Source organism: Gekko japonicus, unplaced genomic scaffold (genome assembly GCF_001447785.1).
Source record: "Gekko japonicus isolate JY-2015 unplaced genomic scaffold, Gekko_japonicus_V1.1 scaffold2856, whole genome shotgun sequence".
NCBI lineage: Eukaryota > Metazoa > Chordata > Lepidosauria > Squamata > Gekkonidae > Gekko > Gekko japonicus.
In genome coordinates, this window is record NW_015162037.1 from 64,112 (window position 1) to 86,108 (window position 21,997).

Genomic DNA, 21,997 nt, shown 5'->3' on the forward strand with positions numbered 1-21,997 from the left:
TCCTGCTGAGCTTTTTCTACAAAAAGAGCCCTGGCAGTAACCATATTCCTGCAGGTAATTTGAAATCTCTTGATTGCCAATAAGATCATAGTTTCTGCAACTTTTCCCTGTGATGTTCAGTCAAACAAATAATAGATACATGAAGTATGGAAAACTGCAGAAATGTTCAAACTAACCTAACTTGTACAAATAACAGCAGGGAAATATGTTAAGCTGAATACCATTTACTTGGTCTTTTGGAAATCATTTGGACATATAGATATTTTGCAATAATTTGATATCACACTTTTTAGATTGTAATAATTTCATGTCTACAACTTGTGATGATATTGAGATGGCAATATGTCATTTATTTTATTACATTGAAAAATTCATTGTGCTCTTGTAACCCAATGACATATAATTCCTAGACCATTGGAATAATGGAAAATGGATGCCTGGGTGCAATGGCATACATTTATCAAGGAAGTGATGTCAACATGTCAGGGATGTGAAGGGGCAACACTCTGGTTTGTGGGCAAAACTCTATGGTTTGAAGCCAAATTTGCCATAGAGTTTTGCCCCAAAACCAGAGCGTCACCCCCGACGTGATGACATCATTTCCAGGTGACATCATGATGTCGGGGCCTGCACTTCCAGTTTAACCAGAAGTTGTTCGACATTACTTCTGGTCTCCTGGCAGGATGTTGGGAGCCCCGGTCCAGCCAGGTACGTGGACCTGGCAACCCTAGTTGGGAAATATCTGGAGGTTTGAGGAACTGAGTTCGGAAAGAGTAGTGAGGGTGGGGTTTGGGGAGTGGAGAGGCCTCAGAGGGTTATAATGCCATAGAGTCCACCTTCCAAAGCAGCCATTTTCTCCAGGGGAAAGGATCTCCTTTGTTTGGAGATCATCTGTAATTCCAAGAGATCTCCAGGCCCCACCTGGAGGCTGGGAACCCCATCCTTAGGTAATAACATCCAGGCCTCGTTCCATAACTATTTTAAAGAGTTTCATGGCACTGCAAGCTGAGTGGGGGTGAGAGGAAGGACACCCTGTATTAAAAAAATAATAATGAAAACCAATATTTTAATATATTTTGAAATACAAATCATTCCGATCTGGTTATTTCATTTCGAAGCAAAGCTGTTGCTTTCTTTCCCTTCCCTTTTCTACAAGTCCCCTGTGCCCGGACAAATGTCTGTGATCTCATTGGACTTTTGGCTGTGACTCGTGCAGTCTTCGCCAGCTGATTTCTCAGCAGGGTTTTAAAGTGTGGAGGCCTTTGCCCTCCAGTCTAGCCTGAGCTTAAATTGCTTGTGCAGAGGGGAAGCACTGGAGTTCACGGACTTTGTTGTGAGATGTCAGAAAGTCAAGAGCAAACTGACTGTCAAGCGGGGGTTCATTGTCCAAGGTCAAGATTCCCCCCCCTCTTCCCTCTGTGAATTAGTTCACAGCAGTCAATGGAAATCCGTCAGCCTCCTAAGAGAAGACTCTGAATGATCGGTATTTCCTCACCCTGCATTCACAGCCCAAGAGTCTTGAGGCTACCGAATAGGGTTGCCAGCCTCCAGACGGAACCTGGGTTTCTCCTGGAATTACACCTCATCTCCAGACTACAAAGATCAGTTCCCCTGAATGAAAAGGCAACTTCAGAGGAGGAACTCTGTGGTATACCATAGACTTTGCAAGGAATTGAAATCCTAGAGTGACATCACGTCCCCACTTGAGCTTCCTACTTTCCCCAAACACTGTCTTCCCGAGGCACCACCCCAATCCTCCAAGGATTTCCCCAAACCAGAGGTGGCAACCCTACTTTTTAAAGGCATCAGTTTGGGTCCTAAAACTCCCGTTTGCTAAGTGTGAATGTTCCATTTATAGAAGGAGTTCTTTTCATGAGATGAAGACTTTCCCCATTCTTGGAAGGCATGTTCCAGGAACTTCTCTTTTAAGGACACAAACCCTAAGAGACAAAGCCATATATCAAAAAGAGCCCTGGTGCAGGGGGTTGGACTAGATGACCCTGGAGGTCCCTTCCAACTCTATGATTCTTTGATTCTTCAGACCCAGTTCTTAGGCTGCACGCCAACTTCACATCAGAACAGATGCACCTGGGCCTGTTTCGGAGGAAAGAATGCCTATCTTCTTGAATGGCTGTGGCATTCTGCATCCACGTGCCACATGTTTATTGCACCCTCCCCTTTATTCTCCAGATCGGGGAAGTCAGACTAATGTTGCTTCCACATGGAGGTTTTACTACGAATCCAGGAGGGGCCATGGCTCAGTAGTAGATAGGGTTCCCAGCTCTAGCTTGGGAAATTCCTAGAGATTGGGGGGACGGGACCGGGGGGCGGGTTGCAGAAGGGGAGGGACCTCACTGGGGTATAATGCCACAGAGTCCACCTTCCAAAGCAGCCATTTTCTCCAGGGGAACTGATCTTTGTAATCTGGAGACCAACTGGAGACTGGCAACCCTATAGGGTTGCCAAGTGTACTTACCCTTGCCGGTGGGGGAGCCTTGCCGAACTCCAGGAGCTATCCCCGGGTGTGTGCGCGCGCGAAGCGCACGCGCACCACCAGCACGTCACAGGAAGTGGCGTGCTACGTTGCTCACGTTGGGGGGGTGGCCCAGATCGTCAGCGGAAATCGGGCCTCCAAAGTGGGGGTTTCCCTGCCCCCCGCCCCCACTTGGCAGCCCTACAACCCTAGTTGGTAGAGCATCTGCTTGGCATGCAGGAAGTCCCAGGTTCAGTCTCCCAGTATCACCAGCTAGAAGAATCCAATAGAACGTGACGCGAAAGACCTCAGCCTGAGACCCTGGAGAGCCACTGCCAGTCTGAGTAGACAATGCTGACCGTGTTGGACCGATGGTCTGATTCAGCATGAAGCGGCTTCATGTGTGCGTTCCCCCCCCCATCACGGCAGGTTTAAATTTGACGTTGTTGTGCTTCCACCAGCCTTCTGGATTTTCCTGGAAGGCCATACCTAAAGGAGGCTTGGGAAGGTGTGGATTTCCACCCCTTGTCTTCCAAGATTTATCCTATTTCCCAACTCACACCCCACCGGCAGGCTTTCAAAAATACATATATATTGTTAGATGTCCTGTAGTGTTTTAACAGTATTGCAATATCCCCATGATTGACAGTTGTTTTAAAAGGGCAAAAAGCCTGCCAGTGGGGGGGGGGATGGGAAGGAAAGGAGAGCTGCTGCTGCAAATGTCTTCACATTCACAGCAGTAATTAGAGCAGAACAAGGAATCGTCCCCAGGGCAGAAGCGACTGGAGAGAGAGCCTCAGGCCACGGGGTGGGGTGGGGGTGGGGGGGCTTCACGGCTGACTGCAGATTTGAGCTCAGGTCCCTCTGTACTAAGTCCCACAAAAGATCTTCTGTGAAATCGGCTGGCTAATAACCCGGGGGAGGGGGTCACAAATGGGACATTCATCTGCTCTATAAAACACAGGCCTCGCTCTTTCCTAACATGTTCCCTAAAATTTCCTAAAGAAAACGATCAGGACATTAGGGGCGCTAATATGTACATTGCTGAATTCTGCTACGTGCGGTTCAGACTGAAATTGGGGTTTTCAAATGGAACCTAAGTGAAGAGCTCGTCTTTTTTGTGGGGTGGGGTGGGGGAGAAATCAACACATTTAAAAGCAATAGTAGGATAGCTGGATGCAGCAAAAATATGTGTATATGTAATCAATTTCGGGAAATCAGTATGTGAGCACAGATTAACCCCTAAAAGTGCAAAGTCGGAAAGATTGAGACGAGCCACCAGCCTTGGGATGGCTCTTGCATACCTGCCGAGTTCCCCGACAAGAAGCGGGAAACCGGCCGTTTTAGGACACCTATACTATCTCCAGGATTTTCAGACCAAACAACAACACTGAAGGACAGAAAAAGAACTAATATATATTTTTTAAAATCCCGGAATTCACGCGAGGCATCCGATTCCTATTGCACTCCCCTCTTGCTTAGCTAGGTGCTTAGAGATATGTTGGCAAAGATACGGTTCACGATGCCCTCTCCGACAAAGGGAGCTCCGACTCTCGAAAATTCGTTCCCCGAAAATCTCATTGGTTTCTAAGGTGCTCCTGAGCTCGAATCTAGACTCCACTGTGACGGTTTGTTTAAGGTGTCTCTGAACGTGTCATGTCTGAGCACCCTCTTACCTTTTCTAGGTACCTTTTCTACCAACACTGCTCCTCCCAACATCCTTTAATCGTGAATGTAAATATAAATCATTCATCGTTTCCAGCCCTTGGGCCTCGCACTGAGCAAAAGTGTAGGAATCTACACTTTACAAAGTCCAGCCTTCAGTGAGGGCTTTCCCACTAACACAGACCTCTCATTCCTATGTTCTCCTAGCCATCTGAGAACAATACGCATTTTCAAAGAGCTTTCTAAATGTATCTCCTAAAGCTATACTCCTTTACGACAAAGGCCTCTTTCTTAATCCAGTTTTTTCCCTTCCACGTTCCCACTCCGATAGACCGTGCCAGGGATCCATGCCAAGGGCACACCAAACCCCCAACTCAAATCGTACTTTTACATTTCTGATCCGCTTAACATTGAAATTTTCAGCTAAAGAATGTGCTTTTTGAGCAGATGACTGATAATCAGAGAAAATTCTTACAGATTTTTTTTCACAAAACACTGAAAATAAATTATAACGTTTGTTTCCAGCTCATCGGCACAGATTTCAGAAATGCTTTCTGCCCTGCCCTGCGATTGCATTACATTTTCTCCGGGAAGAGGCACGTATATTTCTAGCTGTCAAAACTGAGCAGCAGAAATCATAGAGATGCCACCCAGATCGTGTAATTATGTTATATTATGCATTATATTAGATGTATCTGAAGGCCTCACAAAGAAGAATACGAAATGAGAATCCTCTGGAGAATTAGGTCTTGTGGGTTTCGATTAGGATCTGCTGACCCGTTTGGCTACGTCTGCGTATGCAATTTCAATTTCTTTGTCGGCGGCGCAAGTATTGATAAATTCATCCCGGGCGTAGGCGTTCTTTAGGTATCGCCAAAGTCCCGTCATCTCCGCTGGGAACTCATAGTTTCGATATTTCTTTGTGACGATCTAGAACAAAGACCCAAACATCTCCTTTTAATAGTCTGCCAACATGCATTTGCAATTAGTAGGTTTTGTTACACCCAAGAGGACGGGGAATAAAAAGACCCACAACAGGGTGTGTAGCGGGAGCCACAAAGCTAAAATGGGCAAATTATCACATGGCAAATATGCCAGTGTTTACAAGAAGTGATTTAAGCCCATACTTTAAAATGTATCAATACCAGTACAGAATTAGCCCTGTTGCACCCTATGCGACTCTGTTTGCCAGTTTCAGGTTGGGAAATTCCTGGAGATTGGGGGGTGGAGCCTTTAGAGGGTGGGATTTGGGGGGACCTCAAGTGGGTACAATTCTGTAGAGTTCACCCCACAAAGCAGCCATTTTCTATGGGGGGGCTTATTTCAGTAGTCTGGAGATTAGTTGTAATTCTTGATCTCCAGCTCCTACCTGGAGGTTGGCAAGCCTAAACAAGACACCTAAGGACCTAGTCCAAGTCCCATTAATTTCACCGAGACAGTGAAGTAAGGAGAGGACCAAACACATGCTTAACTCTCCCACTGAATTAATGGAACTTCAAGCTGCTTAGCTTTGGTTGGGTGATTCCCCGTCTACCTAACTAAAGATGAATAGTACTAAGTGTCTTGTATTAATGTCTTCAGGCTTCCCCTGCCAAAAATTCCTGAAGTCTGTAAAAGCCCCTATAGTCCGAAGGCGCTCACACTGACTAGGCTTGTGTACATTTGTTGACTTTGCATAATTTATTCCCATGCACAATTTGGAGGGTTGACAATCGCCGATATTAGGCAGCGATCCCTTGTCGGGTACCCTGGACAGAATCTCTCTGTGCAGCACGAGATCTTAATCACTATTCTCGTGCTGAGGATACAGCCCAGGGGCCCGATCATAACCATTACAAATCTGCTGACTGTTTGGGACATGTACACTCAGTTCAATTGATGGGCACTGTGGCACTTAGCCAAATGAACAAAACAGCATAAAAAAAACAGCTAGAAGTCACTGCAAATAGGCAGAGTTTGACATTTACAACCGTTAACACAATTTCATTTCTACAGACAGCATGTGAGGTAAAACTAGGGTTGCCAGCTCCGCTGGTGGAGACTGGGGTTCCCCGCTGCCAGGACCCACCACTCCCACCGCCGATCAGCTGGCTGGTGGGGGAACTTATCAGGAGAGAGGAAGACGAAGGTGACGTTGCCAGTGATGTCACTTCTGGCGTACAAAGGAAGCGATGTCATCATACAGGCGACGTCTGGGTGATGCTGTGGTATTTGGGCAAAAAAATTATGGTAGAAGCCATTTTTACCATAGAGTTTTTGCCCAAATATCAGAGCGTTGCCAAGACGTCTCAGCTTGATGAAGTCACTTCCTGTGAGTGCTGGAAGTGATGTCCTCGTGTCACCTCGGCCTTCCTCTCTCTCCTGTTAGGTCCCCTCCTTCTCCCACCAGTTGCCAGGAAGGACCTGGCAACTCTAGGTAAAACTGTACCTCTGGCCCTTGTTTTTACCACAGAGGATTGCTTAACGGCCCAGGCCTCAAGCTGCTAGGCCACAATGAGGTGTTGACCTCTCTCAGCTTAGCCGCACATTCATTCCCTTTCACACATAGGTTTTACTCTCTGTCACCACCAGCTGGGTATTAATAGAACTGCAGTCTGACAGCAAGCAGTCAGCCAGGGGTGGCTCTTTCACACAGTCTAATTTAATGTTAATCAAAAGCAAATTTGCATATTTTTCTGTAAAAACGTGTGTGTAACATTTGTCCATGCCTTGCGGCTCTCAAACATCTGAAGTTTATTCTGTGTGGCTGTTCTGTCAAGCAAGTTTGGCCACCCCCTGAGTCAGACTTTCTCTTCAGGTGCAAATTCCCCCTCAGTTCATCCAACATGGAAGTAATGGGGAAATTCTCGAAATTCCACTTGTTATTCTCAGCCAGACAGGTTGTCCCTGCTTCTCCTGTACACTTTGATAAGCATGATCCTAAAGCAGGAGGCTTTTTTTTCACGGTTGCAGAGACCAAATAACTACTTCAGGGAAAACGGAAAGTTTATAAGTACATAATCTACGGATTCAACAAGTATAGACATACAATTGAACAGCAAAAGACTACAACATCTGAGCAAAAGAAGAGATCAAACGGGTATAAGCACAACCCATTTCCCCCTGACCTGAAACTTATCTCTATGATGTCAAAGAGAAAAGTAGAAATAACTTATCCCGGGGTTCCCGGTTTGGTTCTTCAGACTCTGTTCCTCTTTGATTTGCCTCCCCCATCAATCCGTTGCTCATCTCTCTTCAGATCATGTGCCTGGGTGTGTCTCCTGGTGCCTCAAACACAACTGCTCTCCAAGGATAGCTGCCTCTCTATTTGAGGGTATCCTCCTCCTTCCCACAACACTCCCCCCCCTTTGTGAAATATGTCAAGGTGAGAAAAGGAAAGCTTTTGGCCATCATTGCTCATATCAGGGCTCCCCAACCTTTTTGAGGCTGTGGGCAGTGGGCACCTTTGGAAACCTGAGACTGGGTGGTGGGCGTAGCAAAAAATGGCAGCCAACCACAAAACGGCTGCCACTGGAGGCGGTAAAAGTAAAGGTAAAGGTTTCCCTTGCTCGAAAGCCAGTCGAATCCGACTCTAGGGTTGCGGTGCTCATTTCCGTTTCAAAACCGAAGAGCCAGCGCTGTCCAAAGACGTTTCCGTGGTCATGTGGCCGGCATGACTAAACACCAAGGCGCATGGAACGCTGTTACCTTCCCACCAAAGTGGTACCTATTTATCTACTTGTAATTTCTTGCTTTCGAACTGCTAGGTTGGCAGGAGCTGGAACGAGAGACGGGAGTTCACTCCGTCATGCGGCACACTTGGGTCTCGAACTGCTGAACTACCGACCTTCCACAGCCTGCAGTTCAGCGTCTTAACAAAATGGCTGCCACTGGAGGTGGAGCCAACCACAAAATGGCTGCCATGGGAGGCAGAGCCGCATAGGCAAAAGTAGCCCAAGTATAGGGGAGAAGAGGGGAAATTAAAAAATACATTGGGGAAATGGGAGTGAGAGAGAATAAAACAAACTGTGGTGGTAGCTGCCACTGAGACAATGCTATTTTAATCTACATAGCCAATCAGATATTCAGTGGTGAATGAATCCAAACCCCTTGCTGCATCCAATTTTCAAAAATACTTGGTGGGCGCCAAGAAAGGTTTCAGCTGGCATGGTGGCACTCATGGGCACCGCGTTGGGGACCACTGGCTTACATGCCCATGCCAGCATCCTGGTTGCCTCGGTTACCCATTGTTTTCTTGCCTACTTCTTCAGCTTGGAGACCGTCTCTCTTTCTTCGAGCAGACTACCCGTCAGGGCACTTTGAGCCTAACCCCTGAGCATCCACAGTGTGCCAACCCAATGTTCTAAAGCAAGCCATTTCCTAGCAGCCATTTTCCGATTGTGCCCACCATGCTGTGCTAGGATTCCAAAGGTGCCCGCAGGCTCAGAAAGGTTGGGGGGGGACCTGATCTAAGGGCACATTTTAAAATGCCACCGATCTATACAGAGGAAAAGGTTGGGCGTTATCTGAAAGCACCTGGGTTGATCCACACTAGTGGAGAGTTGTATGTCCCCTCCCCAGAACAGCAGAGCTAGTAAAATGTGTGTGTGTGTGTGTGTGTGTGTGGTCCTTTTCGCACTTGGACCTCATCCCTGGTTTTATCAGAGTTCAACTCAGGACACAATACCTTGTATTTATCCCTGGTTATAACAGCATCCGTCTATCCCGGGACAAGTGTGGGGCGAAACCGGGGTGACCTCAGTGTAATGTGGAAACAAAAAATACCCCAAGATAATTACAGGGGTGTTTAGTGTAGAATGTAAAAATACCCCGAGATAATTACAGGGGTGAACTCGCCTGTAGTGTAGAATGTAAGTTTGGGGACAGGGTTGAACCAGGATTGAAGGTCTAGTGCGGAAAGGACCTTCCTATGTGTGTGTGTGTGTGACATTGAGACTTGTGTGGTGTTGCTATCTGCACCACATTCTGGGCTTTGCTTTCTCATAGGTATGGCGGTCAGTTCCCACGGTGCAGTTCATAGCTGCCAGAGCCAAGCGAGACGCATGACTTGGCTCTCTTTTGCTCCCTTTCGGGCTTGCCAAGGTCGATCAGGTACTTGTTTTATCCCAGAGAAATGTGTAATCTGATAAATTGAATAAATAGAGCCCTTCAGAAGACAGGATGATCTACATCCTTTGCGCGTTTCTAACTGTGTACTCTGCATCTTAAATGCCGGATCCTGGTGCTCACGTTAATTTCCTATTTTTTCTCTGTCACACGGCGGGGGGGGGGAGCCTCCTCTCATGTCGGAGGGGCCTGTTTTCAGCTGTCACTACAGGCTACATCTTTCCTCTCCACTGGAAAACATTCTGACTCTTGAAAGCTTCGACCCTGGAAACCTTGTTGGGCTGTAAGGTGCTACTGGATTCGAATCCAGCTCTTCTACTGAAGACCAAAATGGCTACCCTCTGAAACTGACTCATGTTAATTACTGAGAGGAGGGTTTCATTGAGATTTTTGTGCTTTTGGCTTATGTTTTTGAGAAGAAGAAGAGGAGGAGGAGGAGGAGGAGGAGGAGGAGGAGGAGATTGGATTTATACCCCGCCCTTCACTACCCGAATGAGTCTCAGAGCAGCTTACAATCTCCTTCCCTTCCCCTCCCCACAACAGACACCCTGTGACATGGATGGGGCTGACAGAACTCTGACACAAACTGCTCTTGAGAGAACAGCTCTGAGAGAACAGTGACTGACTCAAGGTAATGCCAGCAGCTGCATTTGGGGGAATGGGGAATCAAACCTGGTTCTCCCAGATTGGAGTCCGTGCTCCTAACCAATACACCAAACAAGAATGCAGTTAGTTAATACTTCAGCACTGCCTGAAATGAGGGCTGCCAACATCCAGGTGGCACCTGGAGATCTCCCGCTAATATATTTGATCTCCAGATGACCAAGATCAGTCCCCCTGGAGAAAATGGCTGCTTTGGAGGGTGGACTCTATGGCATTGGATTATGCTGACGTCTCTCCCCTCCCCAGTCCCCGCCCTCCCCAGGTTCTACCCCCAAAATCTCCAGGTATTTCCCAACCCAGAGCTGGCAACTGTACCTGAGACCTTGCTCTCTGCCTGAACAAGTGGAAAACACATAAGATACATGAGAGGACAGCCAACAAAGTACAGAACGGAACCATGCCCCTGGAACTCTCCGATTAAGACGGCCTCACCTTGACAACGTGAAGTTTGGGCAGCAGGTTACAGTCCGCGAGGGTCAGCTCATCCCCGTCTAGGAACTTGCGTTTGGATACCTTCTCCTCCTCTGTGCTGCAGGCATCTATCTCTTCAGGCAGAGGATGTCTCAGGTAGTCATCCAGCTTCTTCAAAGCCTTGGTTAAGCCTCTCTCCAGACCTTTGTCGAACAAGGAGCAAAGAGAAAAGGGAAAAGGCATTAAAACAAATCTGCTGAGTTGGCAGCGCCTGCAACATCCACATGATAATAAAATAATAATAATAATAATCTTTCCATTTATTGGTTGCTCAATCCATGCAGAGCTGCCGGCTCTGAGCGATTTACAGTTACTCGTGAAATTCACATGGCACTAACAATGCTGGGGGTAAGGGAGGACAACATATATAATTTAAATCGCACACATTTTTGCAGTCGTCGAAATATGGTCCACTGTAAGGTCCAGTAGTGTTCCGGCAGCACTCCTTCGGCAGCACTCCTTCGGCGTCGCTTGATGTTGTCAGCATTCTCTCAGTCGCAGCGCACCACTGCCACCGTCTGGCTGAATGGCCTATTGCAGCCTTCTTCTTCAACACTGCGTAGATCTTCCTCGGCTCTGTCTAAGGAGTTGTATCCATTTTATCTTCTCGCCGAAGCTTTCGAACTGCTGGGTGGACGGCGAGCTGGGGACAAGGACTGGCAGCTCACACCAATGCGGGGCTTGAACTGACAGCAGTCCTGTTCAGCTCAGCTGTTTAAACCAGAGGATAAATACTAGGGACATTCAAAGCATTATGGCAGGGGTCCCTGACCTTTTTGAGAGAGGAGGAGGAGGAGACTGGATTTATACTCTGACCGGTTTCACACAAGAGCTGCGCCGCAGTCGTGCCTCCCTTTGCCCCGCTTCTATTGGTCAATTTCCCACTCAAAGCTGCGCAGCCGCATCTTGACCTGCAACTTCGCCCGATTTTCCCCACGGTTTCGTGGTCCTGTCTTTTGAGGATCACGAAACCGCGGGGAAAACCGGGCAAAGCCGCGGGTCAAAATGCAGCCGCGCGGCTTCGAGTGGAAAATTGACCAATAGAAGCGGGACAAAGGGAGGCATGACCACGGCACAGCTGTTGTGTGAAATCGGTCTCTGAGTGGCTTACAATCTCCTTTCCATTCCTCTTCCCACAACAGATGCCCTGTGAGGTAGGTGGGGCTGAGAGAGCTCTGAGAGAATTGCTCTTGAGATAATAGCTCTGAGGGAACTGTGACTGACCCAAGGTCATGCCAGCAGCTGCATGTGGAGGAGTGGAGAATCAAATCCAGTTCTCCCAGATGGGAGTCCGCGCTCCTAACCACTACACCAAACTGGCTGGCGGGCACCTCTGGAATTTTGATGCAGGGTGATGGGTGGCTCCACAAAATGGCTGACGCAGGAGGTATCGCCAGCCACAACACAACTCTCTGAGTAGCTCTTCGACATTTCAGGCAGACGCTCTGCTCAACAGGATGCCTTATACTGTTTAAAAATATGTTGTTGTCTACGCATAGCTTACCTTTGCTAACACAGTGAAGGTGTTCCCTCTAAGCTGAGTTAGTGTGAGCTAGCTCACAGTTTTTTAGCCTCCAGCTCACACATTTTTGCCTTAGCTCAGGAAGGATGGCTCCAGAGCAAATTAATTTATGCAGTAGGCAAATCGCTCGCTCACAACCTGAATGCCAGTAGCTCACAAAGTAGAATTTTTGCTCACAAGACTCCACAGCTTAGAGGGAGCATTGGCAGTTGCTACCAAAGCAACGTTCTAAAAGATCTGCGTCGTGAATCAGATTTCCAGTAGCCAGTATGAAGCCTTGCCGAGTAAAAGCTCCACCTGGCTCCGCCCACTTTCTAAAAACACTTGGTAGGCCCCTGGAAAAGCGTTGGTGGGAGGACAAATTTACATCTATTCAAGTAGATTCAGTTCACATTGAGGTTGCAGCCGAAAGGAGAAAGAGAGGAGCCTGATCTACAGAGGACTTTCCCTATCCCAAATGGCCAACTTGTCCGGCATCACATATGTGGAAGTATTGTTTCTACAGGAGAGCAGGGGCGGCTCTACTATGAAACTAACGAAGCTTAAGCTTCAGGGCCCCTAACCCTGGAGGGGCCCCTAAGCAACCTTTTTTTTTTAATGAGTGAATTCTTTCAACATAACTGATGGAGTCTTTTTAAGTGTTTGTTATTAAAATAAGGCTATTTTAATGACAGAATCGTAGGCCAATGGGCTGAGGCACTTAACACTGACCTTTGAATATCCTCTTATACCCATTTCATATGGCCTCAAAATGTCCCTGTATTTGGTCAAATTTCAAAATTTGTCGCAGGCAGCACTGTTGCCCTATTGTTGCTGGCTGACGAGGGGCCCCCGTAACAGTTCAAGCTTCAGGGTCCCAAAAATGTAGGTCCGCCACTGCAGGAGAGACTTGTAGAGATATGGGACCCCCGTGAAGAGCCATGAGGAGAGTGAGGGAGAACAAAGGGCACAAAGAGAGAGAGGGAGGGGCAGAGGGCGGCTCCCGGTTCATGCCAAAGAGAGAGAGACATCCCATTCAAGGAGATAACACTTCTACACACTTAGAATGATGAAGCCCCCCCCCCCCATGTCCAGGCACGCTGAGTCGCTCGCTCCAACACTTACGGGGAGGAAGGTGCCTCGGGAAAGGAGAGGTTACTGGGGGAGGCGCAAAGCTGTTGCTGGGCCAATATCTAGTTCTTTCCTGAATGGGAATTTAAACCCCGGTCTCCCTGGCACGGATCCAATATTCTGTCTACCCAGCCACACTGGCATACCCCCCTTAGTACATTTTAGGACACTCGAGACCTTTGTATCAGGCTTCCCGTGTTCTACGGAGCGGTTGCAGGAGTGGGACACGGCCTCTGTTCTCTGTCACAATGTTATTTTTGGACAGCTCTCAAAATGCAGGATGCCTTTCGACTCTCTGCTCCGGCATTTCCCTTTCCTTCTGAAATATCATCATTCCAAAATGCTCTGTTACCATCGTTGTTGTTTTTTTTTTTAAATCGGCATAAATATGCTGCTCCGGAGCTAGGAGCTTCATTGCATTCAACCCCCCCTGGAGAAGGGTAGGTATTAATGCCCGAATGGGAATCCTCCTGTTGGATTGTCAAGAGTTTTCACTGGGAGCGTAGAAGATTGATTTGACGACAGTTTCACGACAAGAAAACGCTGTGGAAGAGCTTCGACGGCCAGCTGCGCGATCCCTGTTCCAGCAGCAGAGAAACGATGGTCCAATCCTGCCCTCAGTGGATTTTGAATGTGAAGCGATGGGACCTCTGGTCTTGACACTGACTACCAGCCAAAAGCTACAATCAGACCTACCGCAAACAGAGCGCCTCTGTTGGCTTCAGAGAGGATCCAGGCTTGGAATAACTAAAAACAAGATGCTCCTGCCTGTAGGCAGAGACTAAAACACCATCGTGTTTATATTTTGAGCCATACATCATATTCTGCATGCCCCCACTTACCTCTCTGTTAAAAAAATAATGGATTGATATTTTATCAACATATTGAAAAATACTCTGTTGGCTGCCATGTGTACTGACGAACTCCAAGTAAATTTAGGCTTAAAGCTCCAGGAGACATCAATTAGAGGATTTACACCACAAAATAAATTTGTTTCAACAGAGGCTGACATTATCGGCACTCATTGCTCCCATTTCATCTCTCTTAAAGAAGTTGTAATTAGAACCCTGTTCCTGAGCCAACTATCATCTTTCTTCTCTTTTTCATTTCATTTCTCAGATTTTAGGCTTCAGCTTTGCACAGTTTTTCCTTCCATGATCTTGGCTCAGCAATCTACTGTAACAGCTATAGTAACCCAAACGTCCAAAGACCTGTTTCTTGCAATGATCTCTGTATCTTCTTGAGACCAAAGGTCATTTCGGGGGGGAATGCGGAGAAACGACCCCTGCTTGAAACCCTCTTTTAGATTTAACACATCGATCTTTCTTCTTTTCCTAACACTGTGGACCACACTACAACAAGATTTTCGGGGGGGGGGAGGAGGAGGAAGAAGAAGAGGAGGAGGAGATTGGATTTATACCCCACCCTTCACTACCCAAAGGAGTCTCAGAGCAACTTACAATCTCCTTCCCCTTCCCCTCCCCATAACAGACACTCTGTGAGCTAGGTGGGGCTGAGAGAGCTCTTCTGAGAACTGCTTGTGAGAGAACAGCTCCGAAAGAACTTGTCACTGACCCAAGGTCACACCAGCAGCTGCATGTCAAGGAGTGGGGAATCAAACCCAGCGCTCCCAGATTAGAGTCTGTGTTCCTAATCACAACACCAAACTGGCTCTCGGAACACATATGTGGAAAAAGACATAAATCATAGCACTCTGGATCCCAATAGCTGACTAGGGTTGCCAGAGTTTTCCCTTGTATGGCCGTGACCCCGCCCCCAGCGTGCCCACGTCACTTGCTAGTGATGCGCATGCCGGGGGCAGGGTTACCCCGGGCCCCGATTCCACCTCGTCAGAAATCGGGGCTTCAAAGCGGGGGATTCCCCGCCCCCCACCCACATTTGGCAGCCCTATAGCTGACCAAGAATCCAGCTACATTGACATTTGTAAAGAGTGGATCCCCTAGAGATAAATTATTTATCTTTTCTGGGATGGCCAGCTCTGGGTTGGGAAAGTACAGGAGATTTGGGGGGGAGAACCTGGGGGAAAGTGGAGTTTGGCAAGAGGAGGAGCTCAACCAGGATGTGAGACCATAGATTTTACCCTCCGAAGCTGCCATTTTTTCCCCCAGGGGAATTCATCTCTGTAGTCTGGAGATCAGTTATAATTCTGGGAGACCTTCAGGCCCCACCTGGAGGTTGGCACCTCTAGTCTCAACGATGACTAGTCTTCTAGGTGTAAAGGATGGCAACATCTTTTCCCTTAGTCCCACGTTTAATTTCTTTAATGCAGGGGAATTGCACGGAAAACAGCTTTCTGTATCGAGAATTCCTATAAATACCTTGTCCGGAGAAGCTCGAGGACTACTGAACTGGGGAAAGCCTCTGGTGTTCAGATAAACAAACCTTTCAGGAGCCATTGTTACCGGCCATTTTTAAAGTTATGTTGTTGAAGGCTTTCACGGCTGGAGTTCATTCGCTGTACATACACAAAATATACAAATATCCGTATACAAAAGAACCTCCTCAGGAAAGCTCCTCCATTAGCGTGTTCACAGCCTGGGGGACTCCTACAAGATAATGACTCAGCCCTACCCCACCTTCCTGAGTAGATATAAATTACCTGCCCAGGGATCATTTCCTGTGGGAGTGCACAGGAGTGGCGCTCCGGCAGTAAAGAGCCCAGGGGGCGGGCACATGCAACAAGCCCAACCCCCTGCTCCCAGCAGCCCTCAGTCAGAGCAAGAAGCAGCCAGGTAAGTTGCAGAGCCCCCCCCAGCCCCCCCCCCGGTCCAAAACAGTCCAGTGGCACCTTTAAGACCAAGTTTTATTCAGGTACAAGCTCTCCCTCCTCTGCGAGGACAGATCTGCCCATCCCCCCCCCAATAGCTAGCAATCCAAAACAGTCCAGTGGAGCCTGAGCGGTGGGTGTTGCCTTCTGACATACTTCCGGTGATGTCAGGGGGTGTGGCATATGAAAATAAGTTATGCTAATGAGTTATGCTAATGAGCTCCTGGACCTCTTTTTCTACGAAATGACCCTTGTACCTGCCTACCATTTTTCTTCTCACCTCAACACAGAGAATACTCCACCTTTCTGTGTTATACCTCTGAGGATGCCAGTCACAGCTACTGGCCATACAACCCAGAAAATCTACAACAATTTTTAAAGTTCAAGGAAGGTGAGAGTGACACATGCTCTGGTTGTACTTATGCACAAAAGCAACCCAAAAGGTTATAAAAATGCCTGAGGCTCTTCTTTGTAGACAGTGGCTCAGTAATCCAAAATACAGACCACCTGCCTGTCATGCAGAGTTTGACAGCTAACACAAGCAAGCGGAGGCTTCATTCAGTGATCTTACTGGCAGGGGCTGTTTCAACACAGCATTTGAATTTCAGCTGCCAAGTATAAAACCTGGTGTCGAAAAGCCCCATCAAGTCACAGCCAACTTATGGAGACGCTGTAGGGCAGGGGTGTCAAACATGCGGCCCAGGGGCCGGATCAGGCCCCCAGAGGGCTTCTATCAGGCCCTCAGTGGAACTGGCTGTCTTCTGCCTCTTCTTCCTGTTCTGCTGCTGGTGCATCATTGTAGGTTTGCAGATACACATTGCAGCTTACAGATACACACCTGAACAGCAAAGTCAGGACTGCAACAGCACAGACATTTTGATGTAATAATTCAGAGCAAGAGGTGTCAGTTATGACACTGTTAAATAAACAAAATATTGCAAGAGTGCTAATGTTTTAAGCATGTTTTTATTTTAAGTTAAAAAAAAACCCTTTGGGTTTGTGTCCTTTATAAAATTTATATCTCCGCATTACCTTTTATGACACACGTGGCCAGGCCTAACAAGGTCTCATTTATGTCAGATCCGGCCCTCATAACAAATGAGTTTGACACCCCTGCTATAGGGTTTATGAGGCAGGAGATGAAACGAGGTGCTTTGCCATTGCCTTCCTCTGCATAGGAACCCTGAACTTCCTTGCTGGTCTCCCATCCAAATACTAACCAGGACCGACCATGCTTAGCTTCTGAGATCTGATGAGATCAGGTTAGTCTGGGCTGCCCAGGGTAGGGCTCAATATAAAATGCACACGCGCACACAACTAGATTGTCGGAGACCATCCTCGGCTAGGCCTTCTTGCTGTTCTGTTTCAAATCTAAGAGAGCGGCATTCGTCAGAGGCATCAAATTCAAGCCCTTTCACTGAAGGTTCCCACTGAAGAATGTCCTGGGATCCTCAACGCAATATCAGCAATTAAAACAGGACAGTTATAGTTTCGATGACAGGCGAGATTAAAGAGGATAGAGTGTCAAGCGGCTTGGATGGAGTGGCAGATCGAGTCTCAGTCGCCGGGAAAACTGTTGCACCACGCTCCAGTTGGGAAAGGCTCCCGAAATACCGGGCAGAAAGACGTGTAATTTCGTTTCTGAAAGCGAGGGACGCGACGTGTTTGAAGTGTTGCCATTCCTTGAACGAAAGCGTTACCATCCCTTATTTAATTCGGCTCCTAAATTTAATTTTGACACTGATATCCGACTGTCAGAGTCTAGCATTATTGATCCTAATCTCCTTCAGCTGCGTTTTTATACGCGAGCCACACTGAAACAGTAATAATGGCAGGGCACAGAAAAGGCCATTCATGGGGCAGCGCTAGAAATGTTAAGGAATCTCTATGGGTTTTGACCTCTAATACCTCTTTAACTGAACATCCTTCCACCACCACCCTTCTTCTTCGCATGGTCAGCAACGAATAATATTCTTTGACTATGAACTCGCTTTCGGAATCAAATTATTTATTTAATCTAATATAACTCAATTGGATTTTTGAAATTTTGGCTCAACACATGATTCCCCCCACCCCCGTGGTGGCCCTCCTCTGACAAGGCTTTTATCTGTGCTCATCATCTGCTTTACATTTCCAATGGGGCAGAGAAGATCGAAAATTCGGAACAGTTCTTTGGATTCTATGTCCTAATGTAGGGATGGTAAACTTCCCTGCTCTTGGGAGCCTCTCTCTTCTCCGGACAGTAGTCTGGAAATAGGACCGCCAATACAAACAAGTCATTTTACAGTTATTTATTTATTTAGATATTTACGGCCCACTTTTCTCCCCAAGGTAAAAGGTAAAGGTTTCCCTTGCTCGAAAGTCAGTTAAATCTGACTCTAGGGGGCGGTGCTCATCTCCGTTTCCAAGCCGAAGAGCCAGCGCTGTCCGAAGACGTTTCCGTGGTCATGTGGATGGCATGACTAAACACCAGTGCGCACGGAACGCTGTTACCTTCCCACTGAAGCAGTACCTATTTATCTACTTGCAATTTCTTGCTTTTGGTTGGCAGGAGCTGGGGCCAGAGACGGAAGCTCACTCCATCATGTGGCACTCGGGTCTCGAACTGCCAAGCTACAGACCTTCTGGTCTGCAGCTCAGCGTCCTAACCACTGAGCCACCGCGGTCCCTTTCTCCCCAAAGGCAAAGCCGAAACAGCTTACAACATGGTTCTCCCTTTTATCCTTACAATGACAACCCTGTGAGGTAGGTTAGGCTGAGAGAGAATGGTTCTTTCCGCATTTGCCTCCCACTCTGGATTTTCTCAGTGGTCGAGTTGAGGCAATTTAAGTCCACGGCAAAACAGCATCCAAATAACCCGGGGCAACAGCAGGCTGAAACCAGACTGACCGCTGAAGGGAGGGAATGTGATGCAGAATGGGGGGGGGTAGAACCCATAATAAATAGAAGGTTGAACTCAATTTTAGTGCAGGATGGGGGGGGGGGGGAACCTGGGGGCTGGATTAAAAAGAAGGTTGAATTTGATTTTAGTGCAGAATTGCTCAGAGGACACCGCAGTGAACATGGATTAAAAGGAGAGTGCAGAAAAGGCCAATGAGTCTCGCAGGTCACCCTGGGCCTGCCAGCCTCCAGATGGCTACCACAGCTGGTCTCCAGGCAACAGGGATCCACCCCCCTGGAGAAAATGGCCGCTTTGGAAGGTGGACTCTGTGGCATTGTACCCCGCTGGGGTCCTTTCCATCCCCAAACCGTGCCCTCCCCGGGCTCTACCCCAAAAATCTCCTGGTATTTCTCAACCAAGAGGTGGCAGCGCTAGGTCACCCAGAGAACCTCCATGGCAAAGTGGAGAATTGAACTTGGTTCTCCCATATCCTAGTCCAGCACTTTAACCCCTACACTATGAGTGATCCGCTCCATGATAAAAGTGATGCCTCTAAGAATAAAGGGTATGGAGGGCCTGAGCTGAGGCTTGGCTGGCATCGCATACCAAACTGCGGACCACCTTTTGCCACAAGTATTGGATAGACCAGGGGTGTCAAACATGCGGCCCGGGGGCTGGATCAGGCCCCCAGAGGGCTTCTATCAGGCCCGCAGTGGAACTGGGCTGTCTTCTGCTTCTTCTTCCAGTTCTGCTGCTGCTGCGTCATCGTAGGTTTGCAGTTTACAGATACACACCTGAACGGCATACTCCAGATTGCAACAGCCCAGACATTTTGATGCAGTAATTCAGAGCAAGAGGTGTCAGTTATCAGACACTGTTAAATAAACAAAATATTGCAAGAGTGCTAATGTTTTAAGCATGTTTTTTATTTTAAGTGAAAAAAATGCCTTGTGTTTGTGTGCTTTATAAAGTTTATATCTCCGCTACCTGGCATTACATCTTATGACACACGTGGCCCAGCCCAACAAGGTCTCATTTATGTCAGATCCGGCCCTCATAACAAATGAGTTCGACACCCCTGGGTTAAAGGGTGAGCAGCAAATTAAAACTGCTAATTTCTTTTTTGAGAGCTCTGTAGCAACCATGTAGAGGGAGAAACTTGTGAGGATCTGGTAATTAAACCCTTACCTTTTTTAATTTATTTATCTGAAGGCAAAGTTGATGACCCCTGGGATAGACTATTTCTAGTGGATCATGGTGATTTGGTGGAACTGTGCCATAATGTTTAAAAGACCTAGAAAACAAGTTGATATGTCAACAACCAGATGCTGGGTTATTCCATAACAGTTAATCCAGTGAATATTCCTCTTGAATATCTAGAAGGGATAACACAAAAAAACACCCTGGGATGTCTTCAGTGGCAGTTAAAAACCTTGGTGGTTGGTAAATGGTGTCATCCTAGCCTCTCTGTGCTTAAGGACTAGTTGTGCTTGCATTATTACACAGATGCTGGGAGTTTCATTCAGCAATTGCTCACTTACCAATATTCCTAACTGGTCATCTTATAACGAGGGGGGAAATCCTGGCCTTTGGCATCTCCCTAGATTCGCTGGCCATGCTCCCTTTCACGAGTTCATGCTTGTTAATCAAACCCAGGATACTCGACACCGAAGCTCAAAAGCTTTACAGTTTAGCTAACAAGTTCTGTTCCCCTTTCAGTTTTGAGGTTCCTCTTACTACAGGTCGGATGGCTTCTTGTTGTTGCTCAGTCGCACAGTCGAGTCCGACTCTTCGCGACCCCATGGACCAGATCACGCCTTCTTGTTACTTATCCCCAAACTCAGAAAGCCTTCTCCCTGGCAAGACTCAGTGCTATGCCATCAGCGGTTTTATATGGTCAGTTTGACAAGAGCTGTGGTGGCTCAAGTGGTTAAGATGCTGAACTGCAGGCTGTAGAAGGTCAGGAGTTCAGCAGTTCAAGACCCGGGTTGCCACATGACAGAGTGAGCTCCCGTCTCTAGTTCCAGCTCCTGCCAACCTAGCAGTTCGAAAGCAAGAAACTGCAAGTAGATAAATAGGTACCACTTCAGTGGGAAGGTAACAGCGTTCCGTGCGCCTTGGTGTTTAGTCATGCCGGCCACATGACCACAGAAATGTCTTTGGACAGCGCTGGCTCTTCGGCTTTGAAACGGAGATGAGCACCGCAACCCTAGAGTCGGATTCGACTGGCTTTCGAGCAAGGGAACCTTTACCTTTACCTTAACAAGACTGCATTCTTGGCTAGGACTTGTCTCTGTAATTTCAGTTGCATCAAATAGATGCCACACATCCTCCTCCATTGCTACTTCTATACAGACCCATGTGCTAAACGTTTAAACTCGTTTTTAGCTGGCATCTCAGGCCTTTCTGATCATATTAAGGTTTATCGTCTTCTGAACGATCGCTTACCTGAAGTTACTGAGAAGGTGCCCCTGTTTTTACAGTCCGCAATAAGAGTCTATCGGGAAACGCTATAGTATTAATTTTCTTTTTTAAAATACCACACAAACTTTTATATTGCTGGCTTTGTACCCCCCTCTGTGCAACTGTTGCTTGTTGCTGGATGGGCCATTGGCCTCATCCAACATTGGCTTCTTTTATGTTCTTAGTATCTGTACACGCCAACAAAGGTGACTGACTGACTGGATAGCCAAATACTGAAGGTTGAGTGAAGAGATCCATTTCAGAGAAAGGGAATATCAAACTGAGACAGGTTTGGGGCCTGGCAATACCTCGCTTTTCCTCTCAATGGGAGAGATGTACATGGCATATCCTCAATATATGCTATAAGTAAGGCGCTTTGTGCTCGCTTCGGCACCACATATCCTAAAATTGGAACGATACAGAGAAGATTAGTGTGGCCCCTGCGCAAGGCGTCCATTTCAGAGAAAGGGAATATCAAATTGAGACAGGTTTGGGGCCTGGCAATCTTTAGATATTTATACCTCGCTTTTCCTCTCAATGGGAGAGATGTACATGGCATATCCTCAATATATGCTATAAGTAAGGCGCTTTGTGCTCGCTTCGGCAGCACATATCCTAAAATTGGAACGATACAGAGAAGATTAGTGTGGCCCCTGCGCAAGGCGCTTTGGATCTGCACTGAACCTTATATATACACATAAGATATAGCTTTGATTTTTTTTTCTTGTGTGTGTTACGTGCTGTCGGTTTGCTTCCAACTTATGGTGACCTTACGGATTAATGACCTCTAAAACATCCCATCGTTGACAGCCTTGCTCAAGTCTTGCAAACTGAGGGCCTTTGTGCCTTCCTTGG

At 47.3% G+C, this 21,997-nt stretch overlaps 1 protein-coding gene across 1 annotated transcript in view; it reads right to left on the minus strand.

Moving 5' to 3' along the window:
- Positions 1-2,870: 2,870 nt before the first annotated feature.
- Positions 2,871-21,997, minus strand: part of CLIC4 (chloride intracellular channel 4) — a 129,849-nt gene continuing 110,722 nt past the window's right edge. The window contains exons 5-6 of the mRNA XM_015405574.1: positions 10,340-10,521; positions 2,871-5,068 (exon numbers count right to left, since the gene is read on the minus strand). Coding sequence (XP_015261060.1) covers positions 4,901-5,068; positions 10,340-10,521 — 350 coding nt within the window. The 3' untranslated portion in view covers positions 2,871-4,900. The remainder of the gene's footprint in view (positions 5,069-10,339; positions 10,522-21,997) is intronic.